Source organism: Erinaceus europaeus, chromosome 4 (genome assembly GCF_950295315.1).
Source record: "Erinaceus europaeus chromosome 4, mEriEur2.1, whole genome shotgun sequence".
Taxonomy (NCBI): domain Eukaryota; kingdom Metazoa; phylum Chordata; class Mammalia; order Eulipotyphla; family Erinaceidae; genus Erinaceus; species Erinaceus europaeus.
In genome coordinates this window covers 112,652,952-112,680,290 of record NC_080165.1, presented here as the reverse complement: position 1 = coordinate 112,680,290, position 27,339 = coordinate 112,652,952, and the positions used below count along the sequence as shown (strand labels likewise).

Genomic DNA, 27,339 nt, shown 5'->3' with positions numbered 1-27,339 from the left:
AAATCTTTATTCGCCAAGACCATCACTGCACTGTAATAATGCTAATGGCAGAGAATGCCTCTGCCTGAAATCTATTCTCTTTCTGATGCCAACCCTTAATGTGGTAAAGGTCACAAAAACCAATCCAGAGGCACTGAATTTAAATAATCAGTCCTGAGAAGTCTCTCTGGTTGGTTTCTTTTCCTTGTTGCCACTCACCAGAGAACGAATATATCAACAGCCGTCAGCAAAGCACATCCAAGCTGGATGCAGGCCAAGAACAAGCAGCATCGTGGACATCTGGGCAGAGAGGTGGAAGGGTTACCGGTGCAACAGTGAGATCGGAACATGCGGAGACTGCTGGGCAGCAGCTGGAGGAAGTTCGGACATGCTGGCAGGGGGAGTTATGAGTGGTTAACTAGTGAGCCAAGCCTACCTCTTCTGGAAACCCAGCTGCAGGTCTGTACATATTCTTTCCTGTCAGTTTTAAGAAACAACGTTTCCATTTCTAGGCTCTTAAAACTTAGTGGCAAGATTTTTTGCATTGTGGTTTATAATAGCAGTATGAATTCACTGAATGGCATAATCTAAGAAAGTAAGTTCCAAGTTGTCTCCTTTTGACAATGATAAATTCAAGTAAAGCTTTCCACAGATTGAGGACCAGGTGGCAACACATCTGATTAAGTGTACCTGTTACCATGCACAAGGACCCAGGTCAAGCTTTCAGTCCCCAATCCCCAACTGCAAGCGTGAAGCAGGGCTGCAGTTGTGTCTCCTCCTCTCTCCCTCTCATCTCCATCTCCTCTCTCAATTTCTCTATGTCTCTTTCCAGTAAATTAATAAATAAAAGACTTTTTTTAGAAGCTTGCCACAAATAAATACTTAAATGTTCATAGACTAAGGGTCAGTTCAATTACTTTTTTTTTTCTTGGAAGTTCATTTGTTTCAGTGATTTATATTCCACATGAGTGAAACCACCCAGTAGTTGACTTTCACTTAGCATAATCACTTCCAGTCCCATCTATTTTGTCCCAGAGACATGATATATATTTTTTTAATTTGTCACAAAAGAAGTTCTAAGAACACCTGGTATATCAAATGTAAGTCAAAGGATACCTGAAAATGAGTAGGGGTCAATATTTTATATGCCTAGGTTCTATAAGTAACTTTGTTCAATAAACAATGTCTGTTTATACCAACAAATTCCCTTTGGCTTTCCAGCTGCATCATAAGCACTGTTTAAGAGTAGAAACTAAGTATCTTACTTTAGGAATGGCAGCAGAGGGTTAAGGAGGATTTGTGTCTCATTAAGAAATTTAGAAAGGGGTTTTCTTTGAGGAATCAATAAAGAAGCTTCAAACTGAGGCAGCATTTATGGAAACATAAAAACTTAGTTTTATTATCAGACAGGGAGATCAGTAATACCAAATTTATATTTTTTCTTCTTTTCTGGAGAAGTATCTGAGAGTCGTATTTAATTTCTCTAAAACACTTTAGAGGGGGGGTGCTATTTATCTCTATCATACTTAATTCCCCAGTAGTGCTTTTTCAGTTGGACATTTCTTTGAACAAAGTCTTTTTTCAAACCCTTCTCCCCACCCCCTCCCAACACCATAAGCCAGAGCTGAGCAGTGCACTGGTTAAACAAACAAACAAAAAAAGTCTTTAAATCAGCATACACAAACATTCAAAATTAAAACTTTCAGAGAAACAAATGAGGACATCTGGATAAAAAAGTAAAGATATCATTTTATGCAGTTTAAAATGCAGAGCAATTTAAATGTATCTTGAATCATTAAATAAGCAAATGAAAGATGCCATTATTAGTTTGTCCTACAGTTATGGGTATCTCTAAACTTGCAAACAAGAGTGCATCATAAGAAACTGTCCTGGGAGTTGGGCGGTAGCGCAGCGGGTTAAGCGCAGGTGGCGCAAAGTACAAGGACCAGCCTAAAGATCCCAGTTCCAGCCCCTGGCTCCCTACCTGCAGGGGAGTTGCTTCACAAGCAGTGAAGCAGTTCTGCGGTTTCTTTCTCTCCCTCTCTCTGTCTTCTCTCCTTTCTCTATTTCTCTCTGTCCTATCCAATAACGATGACATCAATGATTACAACAATTAAAAAAAAAGGGCAACAAAAGGGAAAATATATATATATATTTAAAAAAGAAAGAAAGGTTAAGCGCAGGTGGCACGAAGCTCACAGACCTGTTTAAGGATTCTAGTTTGAGCTCTCAGCTCCCCACCTGCAGGAGAGTCGCTTCACAAGCGGTGAAGCAGGTCTGCAGGTGTCTACCTTTCTCTCCTCCTGTCTTCCGCATCTCTCTCAATTTCTTTCTGTTCTATCCAACAACAACGACAAGAATAACTACAACAATAAAACAACAAGGGCAACAAAAGGGAATAAATAAGTAAATATTTAAAAAGAAAAAAAGAAAGGAAGGAAGGAAGGAAGGAAGGGAGAAAGAAAGAAAGAAAGAAAGAAAGAAAGAAAGAAAGAAAGAAAGAAAGAAACTGTCCTAATATCTAGTGGGTACTTAGTATTTGAAGAGACTATACTCAACCACTGAAATTATCAGTGATAGTATGGAACTGTGAAAATTCTTCTTTTGCTAATTTTTACATATGAAACAATTATAGTGAGTTCTAGTATATCAACCCTCTCAGGAAGACCAATAAGTATTTTGAATTCTCTATGCATGTAGAACTTTTACAGTATAAGAGAAGGTTTAAATCTGATGCCTACAAATAATCAAAAACTGACCATAGGCAGCAATATGATGATCATACTGACTGAGAGTGAAATGGTCCATGTTTATCAAAGCTGAAGTGCAACTGTTTTAAGTTTTTTTGGTTTATTTGGCTGGTTGGTTTTTGTTGTTGTTTGTATGTTTTATCAGAGCACTGCTCAGCACTGATTATTGTGGTGCAGGGGATTGATGTTTTAAGTTCTAAAAGAGGTAACAACTTTAAAATTATTTGATTCTCTAGCAGGAAATAAAGATCACTCTTTTCAACTACAACTTAAATTCTTTTTTTCTCATTTTTTTTAATTAGATAAGACAGAGAGACATTGAAAGGGGATGGGGAGGAGGAGAAAGAGACAGAGAGACCTGCAGACCAGTTCACTTATTGTGAAGCAGATGCCCTGCAAGTGGGGAGCAGGTGCAGGGAGGGAGGGCTCTAATTCAGGTCCTCAGTGAGACACCACCCACCTACACTCCCACCCCGAAATTTTACTTCTTAACCATTGCAGTAAGTTTATTTATGAGTTCATCTACTCTTAGAGCTTTTGTGACCAAAATACAATCTAACAGTATATCAGATCATGTATGAGAACAGAAGGAATGTTATAGTTTAGCAGCACGTCACATAAAATATATTTCTGCTAAAAATTTTATCTAAAAATATATATCAGAATGTGAACTCAATAGTTCTTTTTTTTAAGCTATTTACTCTTTTTATTTTTTAATTTAAGAAAGGATTAATCAACAAAACCATAGGGTAGGAGGGGTACAACTCCACACAATTCCCACCACCCAATTTCCATATCCCATCCCCTCCCCTGATAGCTTTCCCATTCTCTATCTCTCTGGGAGAATGGACCCAGGGTCATTGTGGGTTGCAGAAGGTAGAAGGTCTGGCTTCTGTAATTGCTTCCCCGCTGAACATGGGCGTTGACTGGTCGGTCCATACTCCCAGTCTGCCTCTCTCTTTCCCTAGTTGGGTGGGTCTCTGGGGAAGCGGAGCTCCAGGCCACATTGGTGGGGTCTTCAATCCAGGGAAGCCTGGCAAGCATCCTGATGGCATCTGGAACTTGGTGACTGAAAAGAGAGTTAACATACGAAGCCAAACAAATTGTTGAGCAATCATGGACCCAAAGCTTGGAATAGTGGAGAGGAAGTGTTAGGGAGGTACTCACTGCAAACTCTAGTGTACTTCTGCTTTCTGGTATATATTTTGCAGTAGTTTATGGATACGTGTGAACATATGCTCTCTCTCACAGAAACTGGTGTATATCTAGGTTTTGGGACTTTGTTAGAAAGTGAACCACCTGAGATGAAATTAGAGTATACTATGAAAGGAAAGGTTTCACCTGAGTAATGAAGCTGAAGGGTTGTCATTCCACATGTGAAGTCTCTGGACACAGTCTGAAGTGAAGCATATTGAGGTTGCCTTGGTTAGGTTGTGATCGGCAGATGCAATATTATTTGATATGGATTGGGAGAGGCATAGGGGAAAGTGGGCCCTATCCAAGGGTTCCAGGACTGGGTGAAGTAGGGGCTCTATAGTGGAGATGTGAGGTTCCTGCTGTCTTAGGGTTCAAAAAGACAATCGATAGTTAATGTTATCATCACATTATTTGTTAATTGGGTTAACTTTGAAAAGTCCTTTTGTTATGGTTTGCTGTACAGTATCCAGTATCTTGTATATAGCTGTGCTATTGGATGCTTCTAATCTACTTGGTCTAGGCTTTTGAGAGAGTCCGCATATCAAATACACAGCCTATATATTAAAAAGATTCAGTTTGTGTTTTGAAAAACTTTGAGACATACTATTGATTTTGTTCCTCTCAAATTAATTAACTAGTGATTCATATGTCTACATTTTGCTAGGAGTGTACATAAAGAACATTCCCACCACCAAAAGACTGTGACCCATCCCTCCCACCCACTCCCACCCCCAGTGTCCCAGGAAGCTGCATGTCTACATCTCACCACAGGGTTTTTACTTTGGTGCCCTACTTACAATTTGGTCAGGTCCTGCTTTTAGTTTCCCTTTCAGATCTTCTTAGTCAACTTCTGTTCATGAGTGGGATCATCCCATACTCATCTTTATATTTCTGACTTAGCTCACTTAACATAATTCCTTCTAGCTCTGTCCAAGATGGGTCAGAGAAGGTGGGTTCATTGTTCTTGATAGCTGCATAGTATTCCATTGTGTATATATACCACAGCTTTCTCAGCCACTCATCTGCTGTTGGGCACCTGGGTTGCTTCCAGGTTTTAGCTATTATGAATTGTGCTGCTATGAACATAGGAGTACACACCTCTTTTTGGTTGGGTGTTATGGAGTCCTTGGGGTATAAGCCCAGGAGAGGAATTACTGGATCATATGGAAGGTCCATGTCTAGCCTTCTGAGAGTTTTCCAGACTGCTCTCCACAGAGGCTATACCAATTTACATTCCCACCAGCAATGTAAAAGGGTTCCTCTGTCCCCATAGCCTCTCCAGCATTTGTTGCTGCTGTCCTTTTTGATGTATGCCATTCTTACAGGAGTGAGGTGGTATCTTAGTGTTGTCTTAATTTGCATTTCTCTGACAATCAGTGACCTAGAGCAGTTTTTCATATGTTTGTTAGCCTTTGGATCTCCTCTGTAGTGAATGTTTTGTTCATATCCTCTGCCCATTTATGGATGGGGTCATTTGCTTTTTTGGTGCTAAGTTTGCTGAGCTCTTTATATATTTTGGTGATTAGTTTCTTATCTGATATATGGCATGTGAAGATCTTCTCCCATTGTGTGAGGGGTCTCTTTGTTTGTTTAATAGTTTCTTCGGATGTGCAGAAGCTTTTCAATTTGATGTAGTCCCATTGGTTTGTTTCTGCTTTAATCTTCCTTGCAATTGGGTTTGATTCATCAAAGATGTCCTTGAGGTGTAGGTGGGAAAGTGTTTTACCAATGTTTTCCTCTAAGTATTTGATTGTTTCTGGTCTGACATCTAGGTCTTTGATCCATTTGGAGTTGATTTTTGTTTCTGGTGAGATAAAGTGGTTCTATTTCATTCTTCTGCATGTTACAACCCAGTTTTCCCAGCACCATTTATTGAAGAGAGCCTCCTTCTTCCATTTAATCCTTTGGGCTCCCTTATCAAAGATTAGATGTCCATAGGTGTGGGGATTTATTTCTGGGCTTTCAATTCTGTTCCACTGGTCTGTGTGCCTATTTTTGTTCCAGTACCATGCTGTTTTGATGATTATGGCTTTATAATATAGTTTAAGGTCTGGGAGTGTGATGCCTCCATTTCTATTTCTTTTCCTCAAGATGGTTTTGGCAATTCTAGGTGTTTTCATGTTCCAGATAAATGATTGTAGTGTTTGTTCTACTCTCGTAAAGAAGCTTGGTGGAACTTTGATGGGTATTGCATTAAATTTGTATATGGCTCTGGGGAGAATATTCATTTTGATGATATTTATCCTTCCAATCCATGAGCATGGGATATCTTTCCATGTCTTGGTATCAGTTTCTATTTCCTTGAGTAGCAACTCATAGTTTTCAGCATACAAGTCTTTCACTTCTTTGGTCAACTTTATTCCTAGGTATTTGATTGATTTTGCTGAAACAGTAAATGGCAGTGATTTCTGGATGTCTTCTTCTTCATATTTAGTGTTTGCATAAAGAAATGCCACTGATTTTTGTACATTGATTCTGTAGCCTGATGCCTTGCTATATTGCCTAATAACTTCCAGTAATTTTCTGCTGAATTCTTTAGGTTTTTCTATGTATATTATCATATCATCTGCAAATAGTGAGAGCTTGACTTCTTCCCTTCCAATCTGTATTCCTTTGATTTCTTTCTCTTGCCTGATTGCTATGGCAAGAACTTCCAATACTATGTTGAAGAGTAACGGTGACAGTGGACAGCCCTGTCTAGTCCCCGATCTGAGGGGGAATGCCTTCGGCTTCTGTCCATTGAGTATGATGTTGGCTGTAGGTTTGCTATATATAGACTCCACTATCTTGAGGAATTTCCCATCTATTCCCATTTTTTGTAGAGTTTTGAGCATGAATGGGTGTTGGATTTTGTCAAAGGCTTTCTCTGCATCTATTGAGATAATCATGTGGTTTTTGGCTTTGCTTTTATTCATGTGGTGAATGACATTGATTGACTTACGGATGTTGAACCAGCCTTGCATTCCTAGGATGAATCCCACTTAGTCATGATGAACAACCTTTTTGATATGTTGCTGTATCCTATCTGGTTGGCCAAGATCTTGCTTAATATTTTGGCATCTATGTTCATCAGCGATATTGGTCTGTAGTTTTCCTTTTTTGTGCTGTCCCTATCAACTTTTGGTATCAGGGTGATGTTGGCTTCATAGAAGGTGGAAGAGAGTATTCCTGTTTCTTCAATCTTATGGAAAAGCTTAAGAAGTATGGGTACTAACTGTTTCCTGAAAGTTTTATAGAATTCATTTGTGAAGCCATCTGGTCCAGGACTTTTGTTGTTGGGGAGATTCTTAATAACGGTTTCAATTTCTTTGTCTGTGATTGGTGCATTTAGATTTTGTACTTCTTCTTGGTTCAGTTTTGGAAGGGCATATGCTTCTAGGACTTGTTCCATTTCTTCCAGATTCTCTAGCTTGATGGCGTATAGTTCTTTATAGAAGTTTCGCAGGATTCTCTGGATTTCTGTGGTGTCAGTTGTGATATCTCCTCCATCGTTTACAATTCTATTAATCTGAGTCTTCTGTCTTTTTTGTTTGGTGAGTCTGGCTAGGGGTTTGTCAATTTTGTTTAATCTTTCAAAGAACCAACATTTGGCTTCATTGATCTTTTGTATGGTTCTTTTATTTTTGATGTTGTTTATTTCTGCTCTAACTTTAGTGATTTCTGTCCTTCTGGTTGCTTTAGGGTTCCTTTGTTCCTCTTCCTCTAAGTCCTTGAGGTGTGCAGTAAGGTCGTTCATTTGAGTTTCTTCTTGGTGTTTAATATATGATAGTATGGCTATAAGTTTCCCTCTCAGTACTGCTTTAGCTATGTCCCAAATAATTTGATAGGTTGTGTCTTCATTTCCATTTGTTTCCAGGAACATTTGAATTTCCTGCTTGAGTGAGTCTCTGACCCAGTGGTTCTTTAGGAGTATGTTGTTTAGTTTCCAAATTCTGTGACTTTTAATAATTTTCTGTTTGTTGTTAAATGTTAATTTTACTCCACTGTGGTCTGAGAATGTTGGTATGCTTTTAATTCTACTTCTAAAAACCTTTTATGTTTCATTTGGTTTAAATCCCCCCTGCTTAACACTGAATTCTATTTACATATCCACTGTATTCTATTTACATAACCACTATTAACAAGCACCACCCTCCCTCCAGGGCATTGGTGGTTCATAACCACTATTAACAAGCACCACCCTCCCTCCAGGGCATTGGTGGTTCAGTGGTAGATTTCTTGCCTGCTCCGCCCCCTCTCCTTGTCATACCCTGATTTTCACCAGTCACTTTTCTCTCCACACTCTCTGCGTCGCATCCTGTTCCCACCCTAGTATATTTATAAGGACAAGATTGTTTGTAGTTTTTAGTGTAGTTTAGCTTAGCTTGGTATAGATTGCACTGCATCCCGCATGAATAAAGAGATACTGCGTACAACCCAGCCATGAGTCCCAGGTCGTCTGTTACCCGCCCGTGAAGCCAGCCCGGCAAAAACAACATATGGTGCCTACAATGTGGGACCTGACCTGCGCAACTCCCAGATAAGTGAAGACTTTGCCTACCTATGCACTATGGTGTTCTCTTCTACTTATCAAGAGGTTTGCCAAAGCCTCTACTGTTTCATCATGAGACAGTTACTCTGTCTCTGGAACATTTTGCTCTGGGCCACACTTTGTTTCCCTGACCGTGAACTTTGGTTTCTTGTGACCCTAATCATAGAGCTTGGGAGATGCACGGAGATTTCTCCTTGGACTTTCTGGATTCCCTCTCCCATGTTTCCTGAGGAAAAGGACTACATTTTGCTCCAAGCCACAACTTGGTTCTTTATGACCGTGATCGTAGACCTAGGGATATGCATGGGGATTTCCACTGGTACTTTCTGGACTTCTTCTCAAATGTTTCCCATGGAGAAGGTCTACTTTAATTTGAGAAACATTCTCGAGTACCCTGGCAGTCCCCAAGAATGGAGACATGTAGTTAGTTCTACTCTCCTGATTGGATTCTTTCTTCAATGGGAAGACACTTTTAAAAATGGGTGCCTGAAGCAATCCAGCAGGAACAGTCAGAAGCATGCTAAATGGAATTTTGAAGAGCTTTTTGGACTAGGACGCCCTCCGGGGACTCTTGATGCTTCATGGTGAGATCTGTTTCGTAAGAGAGTTGTTTGAATGTCTAAATTTTTGCTTGACATTGACTTAAAAAAAAATGCTGGACACAGCCATGATTTCTAGAGACATCCAGAAACAATCCAAAAAATTGTTTTTTCCCTCCTTTGACTTCTTTTTTACGTCTTGGCATAAATCTGAGACTTTTAATCCTGAAACAGTATGAGTTATGGGTGAGGCAGATAGTGCAATGATCATGTTAATTATTCTCATGCCTGAGGCTTCTACCATGGTTCGTCTGTTTACCTTTCCACATTTTATTGAGTTTAAACTGTTTAAGCAACCTTAAAATCATACTAGAAAGGACTTCCCTTATTGACTGGCCTACTAAAGGCAGAAAATCCTACCGTTTCCAGGAGATGTGGTCAGAGCTCAAGCCACTAGCATCTTCTCAGTCCGCCATCTTCCGGGAACCGAACTCAATAGTTCTTGATTTTATAATCACTATACTTGTAGCTTTATCAAATAATTTCTAGACACCCTCATTATCTTTAGTGTTTATTTCTATTTATTTTCAGTCCTTCTTATTTTATTTAGTGTTGATTTTGTTTAGTATATACAACCACTTGTATCTCTGAGATATAGTTATGTATCTACTAATCACCAAGTTCTTTATACACACTGGATCTTTAAAGTCTCATACCAGCCTTCCAAAGGGAAAAAAAGTGTTATTACTCCCGTCGCACAGAGCATAAAACACAGATTCAGAGAGGACAAGTGATTAACCCAAGCTTGCACAGGCATTAGTTTACACTATGAATCACAGCCAGAGCTGTTGAACCCCAAAGATAATGAAGATAATGTTCTGCTCCCCCCCTGCCCACACACAGAGGTTTTTTTATGCACTTTAAATATCTTAACAGTTGCACATATACAATTTAAAAAATCAAAAAAAATCTTTACTGTTGGGTTTCAAAAAAAAGTCATCATAATTTTTTACATAGAAAAACAGAAAAAATAGTGACCCAAACAGTCTTTTGGTGGTGGGAATGATGTTTATGTACACTCCTAGTAAAATGTAGTCACATAAATCATTAGTTAATTAATATGAGAGGGGGAAAATCAATTGCATGTCTCAAAGTTTCAAAACACAAACTGAATCTTTTTAATATATAGGCTGTGTATTTGATATGCAGACTCTCTCAAAAGCCTAGACCAAGTAGATCAGAAGCATCCAATAGCACAGCTATATACAAGATACTGGGTACTGTATAGCAAACCATAACAAAAGGACTTTTCAAAGTTCACCCAATTACCAAATAATGTGATGATAACATTAACTATTGTCTTCTTGAACCCTAAGACAGCAGGAACCTCACATCTCCACTATAGAGCCCCTACTTCACCCAGTCCTGGGACCCTTGGATAGGGCCCACTTTCCGTATGCCTCTCCCAATCCATATCAAATAATATTGCATCTGCCAATCACAACCTAAGCAAGGCAACGATTGCCACCTCAACATGCTTCACTTCAGACTGTGTCCAGAGACTTTACCTGTGGAATGACAACCCTTCAGCTTCATTACTCAGGTGAGACCTTTCCTTTCATAGTATACTCTAATTTCATCTCAGGTGGTTCACTTTCTAACAAAGTCCCAAAACCTAGATATACACCAGTTTCTGTGAGAGAGAGCATATGTTCACACGTATCCATAAACTACTGCAAAATATATACCAGAAAGCAGAAGTACACTAGAGTTTGCAGTGAGTACCTCCCTAACACTTCCTCTCCACTATTCCAAGCTTTGGGTCCATGATTGCTCAACAATTTGTTTGGCTTCGTATGTTAACTCTCTTTTCAGTCCCAGGTTCCAGATGCCATCAGGATGCTTGCCAGGCTTCCCTGGATTGAAGACCCCACCAATGTGGCCTGGAGCTCAGCTTCCCCAGAGGCACACCTTACTAGGGAAAGAGAGAGGCAGACTGGGAGTATGGACCGACCAGTCAACGCCCATGTTCAGCGGGGAAGCAATTACAGAAACCAGACCTTCTACCTTCTGCAACCCACAATGACCCTGGGTCCATGCTCCCAGAGGGATGGAGAATGGGAAAGCTATCAGGGGAGGGGGTGGGATATGGAGATTGGGTGGTGGGAATTGTGTGGAGTTGTACCCCTCCTACCCTATAGTTTGTTAATTAATCCTTTATTAAATAAAATAAAAAATAAATAAATAATAAAAAAAGTGACCCAAGAAGTGGCACTGTGGATAAAGCACTAGAGTTTCAAGCATGAGGTCTTGAGTTCAGTCCCAGCAGCACATGAACCAAAGTGATGTCTGCTTCTTTCTCTCCTCCTTTCTTGGTAATAAATAAATAAACTCTTTAATATACATGTATATATATATATATATATATATATCATGACTTTTCTTTTTTTGATTTTTATCATCTATTTTAATCAGAAAACAAGAGGGTAGTAGAGATAGAGAGGGAGAGAGAGAGAGAGAGAGAGAGAGGGAGAGAGAGAGAGACCTGCAACCCTGTTTCAGCACTTTCAAAGCTTTCCCCCTGCAGGGGAAAGACCTGCAGCTGGAACCTGGGTTCTTGTGCATTGTAACATGTGCATTCAACCAGGTGGGCCACCACCCAGCCCCTTGACTTTTCTGAAAACCGAATAGTATTTTACCAATCTGGCAATATAAATATTAAATGATCATCTAATTTTAACTCAATTTTTTAAATATTTATTTATTCCCTTTTTGTTGCCCTTGTTTTATTGTAGTTATTGGTGCTGTCATTGTTGGATAGAATAGAGTAAAATGGAGAAAGGAGGGGAAGACAGAGAGGGGGAGAGAAAGACACCTGCAGACCTGCTTCATTCACCACCTGTGAAGCGACTCCCCTGCAGGTGGGGAGCTAGAGGCTGGAACCGGGATCCTGATGCTGGTCCTTGTGCTCTGCGCCACGTGTGCTTAACCCACTGCGCCACCCCCGGACTCCCGGAATCAAATTATTATACATAGTTACAAAACCCTTCAGAAGTAAAGAAAGAAAAAATGGTCAGCAAGACAGCCGACCTGGGAGAATGCCTGATTTGTCATGCATGTAACCCAAGTTTGATTCCAGCCCCCCACTATACTGGGAGAAGCTTCAATGCTGTGGTGCCTTTGCTTCTCTCTGTTGTTGTCTCTGTCTTTATTTCTTTCTGAGGAAAGTCTGCATGGAGCAGTGAAGTCCTAGATAAGTTATGCTCTCAAAAGGTCATGAACAGTAAAACCTATATTTCTTACCAAAAATAAGCCAAGAACCCTAGCTATCAGCCTTATTTAGAGTATGTAGAGAGCAATATTTTATTTTTACTTATACAAATGGAGATATTGACAGAGACATAGGATAAGAGGGGTACAATTCCACACAATTCCCACCACCAGAACTCCCTATCTCATCCATTCCCTTGAAAGCTTTCCTATTCTTTATCTCTCTGGGAATATGGACTCAGGATCATTATGGGGCGCAGAAGGTGGAAGGTCTGGCTTCTGTAATTGCTTCCCTACTGAACATGGGTGTTGGCAGGTCGATCCATACTCCCAGCCTGTCTCTCTTTCCCTCGTGGGGCAGGCCTCTGGGGGGGGGGGTGCTTCAGTTCTCCCTGGTTTAAGCTTACAGGTGCTTTAATATTTTAAAAAAGAAGTCATTATTAGTCATGTATTGACAATTTGAGCCCACTGTTAAAATTCAATCTAATTACAAATTTGAAGTCTTAAGTGCTTAGATTGAAGGAATATATACTCAGAGCAACGGTATATGTATCAAAAAGTTTGAGACATTCAATCCATGTTTCCCCTCTCATATTAATTAAATAGTGATTTGTGAGACTATAAGTTAATAGAAGTGTATATTAACACAATTCCCACCACCAAAGTTCTGTGTGCCCCCCCACACAGTGAAGCTGAACCACTACCCTCATTCACTCTCCCCCCCAAAAAGATTTTCACTTTGGTGCCCTACTCCAAACTCAGTCAGATTCTGCTTTGAGTTCCCCTTTCTGCTCTTTCTCAACTTCTGCTTATGAGTGGCATCATCTCATACTAATTTTTGTCTTTCTGACTTATCTCATGTAATTCCTTCTAGCTCCATTCAAGATGTATCAGAGAAGGTGGGTTCATTATTCTTAATAGCGGAGTAGTATTCCATTGTGTATATATACCACAGCTTTCTCAGCCATTCATCTGTTGTTGTGCACCTGGTATGCTTCAAGGTTTTAGCTATCACAAATTGTGCTGCTATGAACATAGGTGTACAAATATCCTTTTGGTTGGCTGTTATGGAGTCCTTAGGATTATATCGCTAGGAGAGGAATTACTGGGCCATATGGAAGGTCTATGTCTAGCCTTGTGAGAGTTCTCCAGACTGTTCTCCACAGAGGTTGGACCAATTTACATTCCCACCAGCAGTGTAGGAAGGTTTCTTTGTCCACACAACTTCTGTTGCATTTGTTGCTGATGTCATTTTTGATTATGCCATTCTCACAGGGGTGAGGTGATATCTCATTGTTGTCTTTATTTGCATTTCGAGCGTAACATTTTCTTTGTTTTAAGCTCAATTATAAAACTTGGCAGTTTTTTTCTTTTCCTCTACAACTTTGGATAGTAACATTTATAGGAGTTGCTATATGCTCTATATAGTAGAGAAGTTTTCAGTACTTCATTATTTCTTAGTAGCTTTCTATTACTATAAGAATAATACCTTCTAATTTGCCTCAGTATTGATCTCAAATGCTTTTAAAAGAGTTTAAAATGTCTAAGCTTTTCTACAATTAATTCAATAACAAAATGAAGGAACTGTAAATCTTATAAATAGAAAATGTCAAATTATATTTCAAATATTACTTACATATGATAGGAATACATATCAAGGCCAGACTCTATTTCAGAATTTAAAATTTCAAGTTCCATGAAATATTTTCTGGCAAAAAAAACCCTCACAATTGGTCTCATTATTTTTAGACTTTATTTAGGACAGAAATAAATTGAGAGGGAAAATAGAAAGAGACAGGAGAGAGAGAGAGAGGAAGAGAGAAAGAGAGAGAAAGAAAAAAAAAAAACAACTGCAGCACTGCCTCACTGCTAGTGAAGCTTTTCCCCCTACAAGTGAGGACTGGGGGCTTGAGCCTAGGTTCTGTGCATAGTAAGATCACTTAACCAGGTGCACCACAACCTGACCCCTAGTTCTAAATAAGTACATAAAGAATAAGAGTTCTTATTCATGCCATGAGTGGTAAATTTGCCAACTCAAATTCATTCTAGGAGACCAGGCTGTAACACATGTGGTTAAAGTACACACATTACAAATGTAAGGACCCCAGTTGAAGCTCCCAGTCCCCATCTGCAGGGGGAAAAGCTTCACAAATGTTGAGGCAATGCTGCAGTTGTTAGTCTCTCTCTCTCTCTCTTATCCCATCCTTTCCCTCTTGATTTCTGTCTCTATCCAATAAATAACAACAACAAATAAATAGCACCCATGTTACAACTGTCCTATAAAGCATTTTTTCAGTAAACCACTCAAAATTAAAAATATAAATAAAATTAATTATAATACTTTTATTTTAGTGCAAACACAGTAGGATATCAACACACATTTTGACATTCTACCTTATCATGCACACAGACTCTGGCTCATTGTCTTCAATGAGTGTTTATAGTTACTTTTAGAATGAGTAGTAATAAGAATTTTAAAATGTAAAAAATAAGAAGGACTTTAGAAACCTTTCTTTCTCCCATCTCTTAATGCCTTTTTATTTCCTAACTCCAGGGCACTCAGAAGATAAGTTCTACCCAAGAAGATGTGGAGCCCTTCTTATGCATCCTTCTTCCAGTGACCATCCTGCTCTTCCTGGCTTTCCTGTTGCTTTTCCTGTACCACCACTGCAAGACCCCACGACCTCAGGGGCAAGTGTTCAGTATTGACCTCCCAGAGCACCCACCTTCTTCAGAACTCACTGACTTCCTGCCGGGCTTATCCTGGAGCAATGAACACACCTTCCCATACTCACCTCTCCCCAGGGAGACTGCCTTCCTCTCTGTGTGCTTACCACCTTCCTATGAAGAGGCCACAAGAAATCCCCCAGATGTTGTACTTCAGTGTGAAGAGGGCTCACCAAGGCTAGGTGAGCATATATAAATTGTTCTTGGAAACTATTTAAAACACAGCCCTCAACCTTAATAAGAAGACACATGAGAAGGGAAGAAAAAAGGAATCTAGATCCAAGAAGCCACTACACGTTGGATGGAAGGGACAAACCCCTTCAGCTGGGGACAAAGCTCATCTACTTAACCCATCTTCAATTTTCTTAGGGGAAGTTTTCCCAGATCACTCTAAAGATGACTGGACCCTCCAAAATGTATAGTATCAGCAGTAGAAAAGATCTTTGTGAGTTGAAATCAATCAAATTTAGAATTACTAGTAAACATAGCAACTGTGGCTGAAGAAAAAGTGTTAATACTAGATGAACCAAAGGTAACTTATCTCCAGTGAATAAATGTCTTCCTATGTAAAGTGAGCCCTCATGTCCTCACTTCTATGTGAGGGCTTCAAGATGCAGAGTATTGTAGAAGGAACAAAAAGCACCTCTAGATCTCCTGAGTAGTCAGTTATGCTATAAATTAAAGTGAAACATGTTTCAATATTAAAAGTATAATTGGGCTGGAAAAATAGCTCATCTGGATAATGCTCCTGCTTTGTCATGTACACAACTCAGGTTCAAGACCAGCCCCTATTGACTGAAGATTCTTCAGTGGTGAAGTCTGATTCCTTCCCTCCTCCTCCTCCTTCTCCTCTCTCTCTCTCTCTTTCTCTCTCTCTCTCATTCTCCCTCCTAGTTGAAAAAAAATCAGCCCAGAGTGGTAAAGCCCCAGTGATGACAATAAATAAAATCACAAGCATTTGAAAATACTTATTAGAAATTATCAAGTTCTGGGGATCGAGCAGTGGTGCACCAGGTTAAGTACACATAGTATGAAGTGCAAGGACCTGTGCAAGAATACCAGTTTGAGTCCCTGGCCCCCTACCTGCAGGCAGGACACTATACAAGTGATGAAGCACATCTGTAGGTGTCTTATCTTTCTCTCACCTTTTCTCTCTCAATTTCTTTCTGTCCTGTCTAGTACAATTTTTTTTAAATGGCCACAGGAGCAATGAATTGGTAGTGTAGGCACCGAGCCCCAGCCATAACCCTGGAGGCAAATAATAATAATAATATAATGAAAAAAGAAATAAAAAAATTCTCCAAAATAATCTCCTATAGTGCTGCTCTTGGTTACTATTTCACTTACTACAATTTGGCTTATTTGCAGGGAAATATCTCCCACTAAATCATGGTTGTTTAACAGTGCTGTGTCAGGGATAAGTGTTGCTGATACAACACATTGTCTTAGGTGGCTTATCACCTGGATGTTTAGCTTTCACTAAACAGCAGTAACACCAAATAAAAAAAAAATCAGCTTAGCACTGAAAAGCAGAAATCTTACCTATCACATAGTTCAAACTCTTGCTTTACTGATGTCAAACTAGAACTCTGAGGGTTAAGTAATTTACCCAGAAGTAAATGCCTCTTAAGAAGTACAGTTAGGGGGGCCGGGCAGTGGCGCAGTGGGTTAAGCGCATGTGGCGCAAAGCGCAAGGACCGGCATAAGGATCCTGGTTCGAGCCCCCGGCTCCCCACATACAAGGGAGTCGCTTCACAGGCGGTGAAGCAGGTCTGCAGGTGTCTATCTTTCTCTCCCCCCTCTGTCTTCTCCTCCTCTTTCCATTTCTCTCTGTCCTATCCAACAACGAACAACATCAACAATGGCAATAATAATAACCACAATGAGGCTACAAAAACAAGGGCAGCAAAGGGGGGGGAAATGGCCTCCAGGAGCAGTGGATTCATGGTGCAGGCACCGAGCCCAGCAATAACCCTGGAGGGGAAAAAAAAAAAAAGAAGTACAGTTAGAACTAAATCCTGGCCTCTCTACCCTGATTTAGAACATCTTCCACAGTATTGCACCTTCTCCAAAGTAAATTGCCAATGCAAATTTCAGTTTATATTTTTGATTGGGAGTTAGGGCTCTCAAGATCATGTATATAGTTAAGTTTAGAATAGATACAAATCTCCCTCCCTGGTTTGCAAATGAAATTATTGAATTGGTCCATTTGGAGGATGTATCAGAACACCCATGGAGGCAGCAGCAGAAGTAGGCATAAGAATGACATATATTGGGGGTCGGGCGGTGGCGCAGTGGGTTAAGCGCATGTGGCGTGGCGCAGTGGGTTAAGCGCATGTGGCGCATAGCGCAGGGACCGGCGGAAGGATCCCGGTTCGAGCCCCCGGCTCCCCACCTGCAGGGGAGTCGCCTCACAGGCCGTGAAGCAGGTCTGCAGGTGTCTATCTTTCTCTCCCCTTCTCTGTCTTCCCCTCCTCTCTCCATCTCTCTGTCCTATCCAACAACGAATTGCGTCAACAAGGGTAATAATAATAACCACAACGAAGCTACAACAAGGGCAACAAAAGGGGAGAAAAATGGCCTCCAGGAGCGGTGGATTCATGGTGCAGGCACCGAGCCCAGCAATAACCCTGGAGGAGGAAAAAAAAAAAAAAATGACATATATAATAGTTTTCAACTCTAATGTTATATATATATTTTGCTTCCAGGGTTATTGCTGGGCCTTGGTGCCTGCACTACGAAACCACTGCTCCTGGAGGCTATATTTTTCCCTTTTGTTGCCCTTGTTGTTTATTTTTGTTGTTGCTGTTGTTGTTGTTGTTGTTGGATAGGACAGAGAGAAATCGAGAGAGAAGGGGGAGAGAAAGATAGACACCTGCAGATCTGCCTCTCCACGTGTAAAGCGAACACCCCCCCCACCCCTCCACTACCGCTGCAGGTGGGGAGCCAGGGCTGGAACTGGAATCCTTAGGCCAGTCCTTGCACTTTGCTGCATGTGCACTTAATCTGCTGCACTACCACCTGACACCCAATATTATAATTTTTAAATTATTTTTTGTTTTTACACTACAAAATACAGAACTAGAAGAAACAACCCTGGACAGTTCTTTCTTTGGTACTTCAAAATGAATTAAAATTAGGGCCTTCATTTTTACTTTTTCTGGCAAACATTTTGCTGTTTGATACGTAAGGTGATATTGTTTTAGGAAAATAGTAAAGTAGGCTGGAATTTGGCATATTTATTTTTAAATGTAATATCATTGAAATGGCAAACGCTAGAAGAAGAATTGAAATGATATTTATGAGAACAAAACAGAAGTAAAATAGAGCCTAGTTGTACGAAAAATCAGCAATGCTTCATTCAGGAAAATGTTGTACTAATTCCCCCCAGTGGTTTTTAAGAAACTTAAATAGCAAATAAGACTAAGAACCTTGGCAGACAGCTTGCTTCACATTTTTTAAATTCCAAGAATCTAGTTCTTTATATGACTGTTGATTCTATCCCAACTGTCATCATTCTTCCTTCCTTGCTAATAGATTTGTTCACTTCTACAAGTCATAACAAACTCCTCCCAATGTCAGAGAATACATCAGGAAAGTTAATTTGGATGAGTTTCATTTCTTCAGGAGGAACCAATTTGGATTTTGACACTGAAGGGGATATCTGCACTGGAGTAATTTGCTCTAGAAAAGCTTTCCTCGTTTAAAAGTAAACACATGGAAAGGCATACTCTCTCTCTTTGTTGGCTATTTTATGTGTCTATCTATGATTCCTGGGGCTATTATGTCCATATTGCAACCATAATGCAAGGTATTAGTCATGACTAGTTTTGAAGATACTAGAGTAGGATTGTTAGGGGCAGGCCAGGGTCAGGTGGAGGTCCTGGGGGGGGTGTCTCTGGAACATTTATCAGAGAGAAAACAACTGTTATGGGATGGACTATGATAATCCATTCCATGCAAATGAGGCATACTCAGGTGATCAGTCACTGCTGGCCAACATAGGAACCAACAGTAGAAGGGAATGAATGATATGTTTCCAGGTAGACCCGCCAACAACCTGTGTTAGTACTCTGCCTGTGGTGTTTTGCTCAACTGTGCATCTCTCCTTCTTTCTTCTCTGTGAATAAAGATTATCTGAACTGATTAACAAGGTTCCACTGATTCTTCTGCAGTGACTACCCTGATGGACCCTGTGCTAGGAAGCCCATAAAGGTTTCTCTAAGAACTATTGAATGATATATATATCATATATATATATATATATATATATATATATATATATCAGAATTACATGTTGGCAGGGGTCTGAATCCACACTATTCTACCACTAGAGTTCTGAATCTTCACTCTCCCTGCTACAATCCACCACAGTTCCCCTAAAGTTGTAGACATGAGCCAACCATCTTCTCTACAACTATCTGTCCATATCTATACATAGTTGCCCCTTATTTTTCTGGTTCAATCTTCTCTTCCCCTCTAAGCCACTCATAACATCATAGCTACCTCCATATGTCCCTCTTCTTTTCCTTCTCTCTCTCTGGGTGCTGATGGAGCTGGAGTGCAGAGTCTCCTTATTTTCATCCTATCACTTCTCCTCCGCTGGGAGTATGGATCAAGGTTGTTTATGGGGAGCAGAAGGTAGGAGTTCTGGCTTCTGCTTTTCCACTGAGCATGGGCATTGACAGGTCAATCCACACCCCCAGCCTGTTTCTATCTTTCCTTAGTGGACCAAAGCACTGGAGATGTGAGGGTCCAGGACACATTGGTGAGGTCATCTGCCCAGAGAAGTTGGGATGGAGTCATGGTAGCATCTGTAACTTGGTGTCTGGGAGGCAGTTGAGACAAGATGGTTAATGAACAGGAATCAAAAGGTTGGAGCAGAGCATATGATATTAGGGATTTTAGTGTAGATGAAAGCTAGGAAAAACATTTTAGGTGAGTTCCTGGGGGCATAAAACTATATTAGTTGAGGTTGGATAAGAATATTGTCTAAGAGAATGGTGTCAGAGTATTGAAAAGGGCTAGAAAATTGTATTAGGACAGGGAATAGTTCCCATTCATATATATAACTCTATGGCTAAAATTAACTACCTCCATCCACCTGCTCCAGGGCCCATATACAAATACACATTTATATTTAGCACCAGGGCCTATGTAACCTCTAAGTCCTTATTGGTCTGAGCTTATAGATCACGGTCACATCTGAGGAACGCTGCAGGCTGCACTCATTTCAGGAGTAGTCTTTTTCGAGGGGCAGGGCAGGGTACCCCCAGCCTCCCTTCGGAGACTGGGGCTATCCCTACAGTCGTTGCTTTATGGTAGAGCCAAGGTCCTGGGAGGGCCCACAAGATGCTAGAACTATTGCACTTCACTGGACCTGGGTACCTGCTTTCCCCCAGTGCCCAGTAGCTCTTTGGGACTTGCCCAAGAGAATGGGAACCTACCTCCCTGCCACCCCAATTCTCCTTACCCAAACTCCCACCCTCCACAATGGGACAATTAACAAAAAAAAAAAAAAAAAAACCTGGATTGGTGTGTCATAGAGCAGTTGGACTGATCCTACATTATCTTATTATAATGAGAATATCTCTTCAACCATTTTAAGTCATTTAAGCCAGACCTGTTATTTGTAGACAAAAGTATCCCAACTGCCACAATTTTAAAGGCTATTAAAGAAAGTCATTTCAATGTTTAAATTTTTTTAAAAAGACACTTTACCCAAGTAGTCAAATGCTGAGACTCATTTTAAATGCTTTTAGTGATCTGGGGAAGAAAGTGCTTTTTTCTTATGAACTAACCTAAAGTGGGTTACTAAGCAGAGAAACCATTAGCCAAAAGTAGCCAGTCCACAGACCATGTTCTCCACATAATAGTTACTGTATGGCCTGTGAAACAATAATGATTTTTAGATTATGCTTTAGATAGAGACAGTGAAAAAAAAAAACACAATCCAAAGCTTCCTACAATGCTCAAACCTTTATCAACCCAAGATTTTATATTTTTAATAGTTGAAAAAGTATGAAGAAGAAAAATATTTTACAGTAAATGGAGACTATTAATTTAAATATTATTAGAACACAGCAATGCCCACTCACCTATTGCTTCTACAATAGAGTTAAATAATTGCAACAGACTAAATGATTTTTGAAACCAAAAGTATTTTACTATGGAGTCCTATAATGAAAAAGACTTGCTGATCCTATCTTTAAACCAATCAATTTTGGCTCCAGTTACATAGACTTGAGGAACTTTTAAGCAATATTGATTCAGGGTGTCTGGCCTTAGCGCAGCAGGTTAAACACACATGGCGCAAAGCGCAAGGACCCGTGGAAGGATCTTAGTTCAAGCCCCTGGCTCCCCACCTACAGGGGAGTCGCTTCACAGACAGTGAAGCAGGTCTACAGGTGTCTACCTTTCTCTTCCCTTCTCTGTGTTCCCTTCCTCTTTCCATTTCTCTCTGTCCTATCTAACAATGACAATATCAATAACAACAATAATAACTACATCAATAAAAAAACAAGGGCAACAAAAGGGAATAAATAAATAAATAGACCCAAAACTTTAAAAAGAAAGAGAAAAAGAAAGAAAGGAAGAAAGAAAGAAAGAAAGAAAGAAAGAAAGAAAGAAAAAGGAAGGAAGAAAGAAAGAAAGAAAGAATAAAAAAGAAAGAAAGAAGTGCTGATTCAGGGGCCAGGTGTTGTTGCACCGGGTTAAGCGTACATACCACAAAGCACAGGGACTCATGCACGGATGTGGGTTTGAGTGCCCCTGGCTTCCCACTTGCTGGGGGGTCGCTTCACAAGCAGTGAAGCAGGTCTGCCAGGGTCTATCTTTCTCTCCCTCTCTATATTTTCCCCATCTCTCTCAATTTCTCTCTGTCCCATCCAAAATATATATATATAAAAAAAATGGCCAAAGGAGCAGTGGATTTGTAGTGTTGGGCACTGAGCCCCAGCAATAATCCCAGGAGTAAAAAAGATAAAGAAAAGAAAGACTTATTCTTGCCCTAATCCAGCTTTCTAGCACTATTCTCAGCACTGACTACATCTTCCCAGGTGATAGTTTAGCCCTCCTCCAAGTTAACTAGCAAGCTGAAGTAAAAATCACTAAAATCATGGGCCCCAAGGAACACACCTAAAATAGACTTCCTATTCTCACCTACTCTCTTTCTGCTTTCTGGTTCCTATTTATTAAATAGTTTTTCCTGCCTCGTAACTTATTGCCTTTCAGACACCAAGTTGCAGCTACTACAGTGATTCCATTTTGAACTCCATGGGTGGACCACCTCACCAGTGTGCCCTGGATCCCCACCCTTCCAGAGCCCTTCCCCACTAGCAAAGATAGAAACAGGCTCGGGTGTAGGGATCAACATGCCGACACCCATGTTTAGCAGAGAAGCAATTACAGAAGCCAGACCTCTTACCTTCTCCACCCCAAAAAGAATCTTTGTCCAGCACACACTTCCAGAGGAGGAGATATGTTGGGGGAAGATGACCAGAAGGCTCTGAAACCCAATTCCATCAGGACCAAGAGAGAGAAGAGAAATCAATGAAAGACATTCAGAATTAGTAATAGGTATATCTGTGACTTAAAAAGTAAAAGAAGACAGGACCATAGAAAGACAGTTACAGATAGACGGTTATAGAAATAATAGTTAACCTATATGTGTAACCTGGGGAGAATCACTGCAGTTTCCAGTGGAGGAAATGGGGACACAAAACTCTGGTGGTAGAAATAGTGTGGAATTGTACCCACTATTTTGTAATTTTGTAAACCACTAATAAATATATAAATGATAAAAAAACTAATTCTAGGACCCACCAAATAAATTAAATAGGAAAAAAAAGTCAGTGATCATAATACGAAGGCAAGACTAACAACCATTATGCTAGGTGGTATGCAAGGACCACAAGATAAAGGCAAACATCAATGTGGATAGGTGTGACAGGTTTAGAGCAAACCAAATTTGTAAGCCTAGCTCTAAGCCATTATTTCTAACTCAACACTGTGTAAACTCCTGAAGCCATCACTGTAATGTGCAGCTGCAGCCAACTTAATACACAACAAAGACTTTACAGGCAGTATACTAGGAAAGCAAGTGTAAATGCACAGCCTTGTTTAAATGTTGACACAACTGGCATAGAAGAGTAGAGTTGGCTTTAACTGTCCAAGAAAGGAAAAGTGGGATTAAAAGTCCACAAGTAAAAGACTAAATTGTTTATAGCTAAGACATATTATGGGAAAAAATATAGTAAAAAATATTAAGAATAAGTGGAAGTATAATAGAAACAGTGAAAGGCACACCAGGTTAAAAGCATATAGCACAAAGTGTGAGGACCTGCACAAGTATCCCAGTTCAAGCCCCTGGCTCCCCACCTTCAGGGGGGTCACTTCACAAGTGGTGAAGGAGGTCTGCAGATGTCTATCTTCCCCACTCTCTATCTATCTTCCCCTCCCCTCTCAATTTCTCTCTGTCCTATCCAAAAAGAATAATAATATAAAAAATGGCCTTAGGAGCAGTGGATTCGTAGTGCAGGCACTATGCCCCAGCAATAACCCTGGAGGCCAAAAAAAGAAAAACGGTGAGTAAAATGTGGACACTATCACTAAATTCCACACTGGATCAGAGAATAAAATTAAGACATAAGGGGGAAAAGGGAGAAGGAGAGACAAATTTTTGCTCTGGAACACATGAAGCTTGGAACTTTTCATTGTATCTCTGCTCCAAGGAGGGGGGAGGACAGAAAAAATGTCAACAAGTTTTCTTAGGTCCAGCAGAAAAATGAAGTCACACTGTAACAATGATATCCACCCGAGACACACACACACACACACACACACACACACACATTTATCCCCACCCCAAATTAGAAAGACAGGCAGATAAAGACAATTATAACTTACTAAAGCAGAAGTCTATGAACAGAAACTAACACCAGAGAAGGGAGACCCAAGCTGATAGAGGCTCAGAATAGACAACTCCTCCAGAAACTTGTTTGTGTAGGGGACACACTTTTGTAAGGTTTGCCCCCAGGAGTTCCACTAGGCTGTGCTTTGCAATGGGACTCTGAATGAAGATCTCAGAAAATCTCTGTGCTTCCAGCAAAATAAGGGGGAAAGAAGCCATTTTTAAGTAAGCCTGAAGGCTTTGCTCTGACCTAGACTTGCCCTCACAGGAGACTATTGGGACAAGGCTACACATTCATTTAAAGTGTGTGTTTTGCACCCAGCACCTTTTACCCCTGATGTTAATGTTGTAGTGTATCTGATGTAAATGATGTACTTATGTGATGTAACAAGGCACAACTGGTGTAACAAGGACGGCACATGTCTAAATTGATTGCATCAGTGACATTATAAAAAGGCTCAGCTGAGAACAATAAATGGGCCAAGACAGGGGCCTATGGGCCTAGGGCCCTGTGGCCTCACTTTCTCTTCCCTTGGCTCCATGTGCTTTCTTCCACCTGCTAAGGATCTCACCTCCCTGAACTTCTCTTTAGCCAGTGGTAGCTATCATGGAGCCTGACCCTTGGCCTGACAGGGCCTATTTTTACTAGTGCCAGATCTGCTGGGGGTGGGGGTGGGGGGGTTGTAGTGTTTAACTAACCAAAGAGAAGGGAAATCCCTGTGGTCCAGGAGATGGTGCAGTAAACAAAGCATTGGACTCTCAAGCAAATTCAACCTCCAGCAGCACATGTACCAGAGTGATGTCTGGTTCTTTCTCTTGCTCCTCCTATCTTCCTTTAAAAATAAAATATATATATCTTTAAGAAACCACCTGGGACTGCAACAAGACAGGACTAGAATGACTTCAGGAACTCACCAAATCACCAGTGAGTGCAAACACATGTGGCTGGTGGACAGAGAGGAGCCTAGGGAGAGATTAAGTGGCTGGTAACAGTCCTGCGGTTTACCAGTTGAGGCACCACCTCCAGTCTGTTTCATCAACAAAAAAATGGCTGAAGGAAGGAAAGGACTCCCCTAAGACTCACCAAATGCATATCTGAGTCTTCATTGCTACTGCCTTCAGAATCTGGAGCAGTAGCAGGGAGGCCTTGTGCTGACATCAAGGGACAGAGAACTAACCAGGAAACTCAGGAGATCTATACTTCAGTGGCCTAGTGGTGGGGCTGTGAGAGTCTCTTTGAATAACCACTGGATTATCTCTGCCCCACCCTGCTTTATCTCTTGGTCAGGAGTCAGTGATTAAGCTAAGAAGCCTACTTATAGTTTAAAAGCCCTCAGGCTCCCATAGCCTACAGGCAAGAAAAAGAACAAAAAAGGCTTTTAAGCCATTGTGCTCCAACTCAGGGATTAAAATAATATTGAAACAACTGTCAATTTCCACAGTTGTAAACTCTTTAATTACCTTACTTATACACAAGTCAACCCAGGCAAGAGTGATCAGTAATTTGAAAAGTACTGAGAGAGGAACCTCATAACATACTACATAAAATGGTTAAGCCAACAAGAAGAAATATTGGAGAAATGAACCAGGACAAGAGTCCAGCTAAAAGCCCCCCAAAGGTTGAAGCACAAAATAATGAGGTCAACATCCAAACACTAGTTAAGGAAATAATCACAGTAGTGAGTAAAGAGTTTGAAAGAATTATCATCAGAAATGCAGAAACAACAAATGAGACTCTGGAAGAAAGAAAAATCTTTTTTAAAAAAAGAGAGAGAGAGAGAGAAGGGAAATCCCCAATCCTAGCTGACTCTAATCATCTTGTTCCACTCGCGGGAATGTTTAAAGTGTGAAGGATCTGTAAAGTTCAAGACTCAAAGACCCAAGTCCTCTACAAGAGTGAAACTAGTCAGAGCTCTATAAATCCTTTTCCTTCCACAAAATTTCAACACCTCTTATCTCTTGCTCATTTTACCCAGTACATCATAGAGTCTACCTTACAACAAAAAAATTGCAAAGTATAATAAAAAGCAAAAAAATAAGTCCCAAATAATGCAGTAAAACAGTAAAAAGAAACAAAATGTATCTTTTAGATTAAAAAAGAAATTATATAGTTTTTGCTCCCCAGTGGCATGAAAATCTGTGATGGGCCTAGACCTCTAACAGATCCCTCTCTCCACCATCACTGGTCATCTCCATTAGTAACAACATCATAAACCCTCTTGTGGGCCTCTACAGGACATTGCCCTCAACATAGAACAACAGTGGTAGAAATTGCCCCACTTTATGAAGGGAGGCTGGGTCAACACACTCTGCTATTCAAGGAAGATTTGTCCTGAAATGAGTGCAGTCTAGAATATTCCTAGCTATGATCATGGAATGCGAGCTCAGATGGACAGGGATGCAGACAGTACACAGTCTCCTGTACTAAATATGAACAGACATAAGCCCTAGGTCAGATTGAAAGGGTTTATAGTTAATGGTATTTATACACTTATCCCATATTTGGGAGCTTCTCTCTGTCCTGATCCAGCTCTAGTTCTGCTCCCAACTCTGACATCATCTTCCCAGACAACACTTTTAGCCCACCTGCATGTTAGCTAACTATCAGGAAAAAATTAGTAAAATCATGGGCCCCTTGCAATATACCAAAATTAGACTTCCTAGCTTCTTCCAACATAAAGACACCAAATTTGATCTTTCATACTAATGAGCTGTACTCTTTAAATAAACTTTTGTTTTATTAAAACAAAACACTATCCTATTAATCACACATAAAAAATAAAAATAATAAAAATTTCAAAAAGACACTGCCAAGAGAATGAGAAGATAGAAAAAAATAGAAGAGGGTGGTATCACAGGTGGTTAAGAGCACATGGTGCCAAGAGCAAGGACAGCCTTGAGGATCCCGGTTGGAGCCCCTGGCTCCCCACCTGCAGAGGGGGTCGCTCCACAAGCGGTGAAGCAGGTCTGTAGGAGTCTTTCTCTCCCCCTCTCTGTCTTCCCCTCCTTTCTTGATGTCTTTCTGTCCTATCCAATAACAACAACAACAAGGGCAATAAAGGCAACAATGGGAAAAATGGCCTCCAGGAACAGTGAATTCGTAGTGCAGGCACCAAATCCTAGCAATAACCCTGGAAGGAAAATTTAATTAATTAATTAATTTTTAAAAATAGGAGAAAATATTTTCAGAAAAAAGTCTGATAAATGAGCACTGTTCAAAATGCACAATGAAGGGCCAGGCAGTAACGCAGCGGGTTAAATGCACAGGGCGCAAAGCTCAAGGACCAGATTATGGATCCCGGTTTGAGCCTGCAGGGGGTTCGCTTCATAGGCAGTGAAGCAGGTCTGCAGTTGTCTTTCTCTTCTCCTCTCTGTCTTCCCTTCCACTCTCATTTTCTCTCTGTCCTACCCAACAACAACAACAACAATAATAAT

The 27,339-nt window shown here is 40.4% G+C and overlaps 1 protein-coding gene across 1 annotated transcript; it reads left to right on the top strand.

The window, feature by feature from the left end:
* Positions 1-176: 176 nt before the first annotated feature.
* On the top strand, positions 177-15,807 carry SMIM28 (small integral membrane protein 28). Its single transcript, XM_060190920.1, has 2 exons — positions 177-438; positions 14,821-15,807. Exons 1-2 carry the CDS (start codon positions 328-330, stop codon positions 15,187-15,189), a joined length of 480 nt encoding a protein of 159 aa, XP_060046903.1. The 5' UTR covers positions 177-327; the 3' UTR covers positions 15,190-15,807.
* Positions 15,808-27,339: the final 11,532 nt, after the last annotated feature.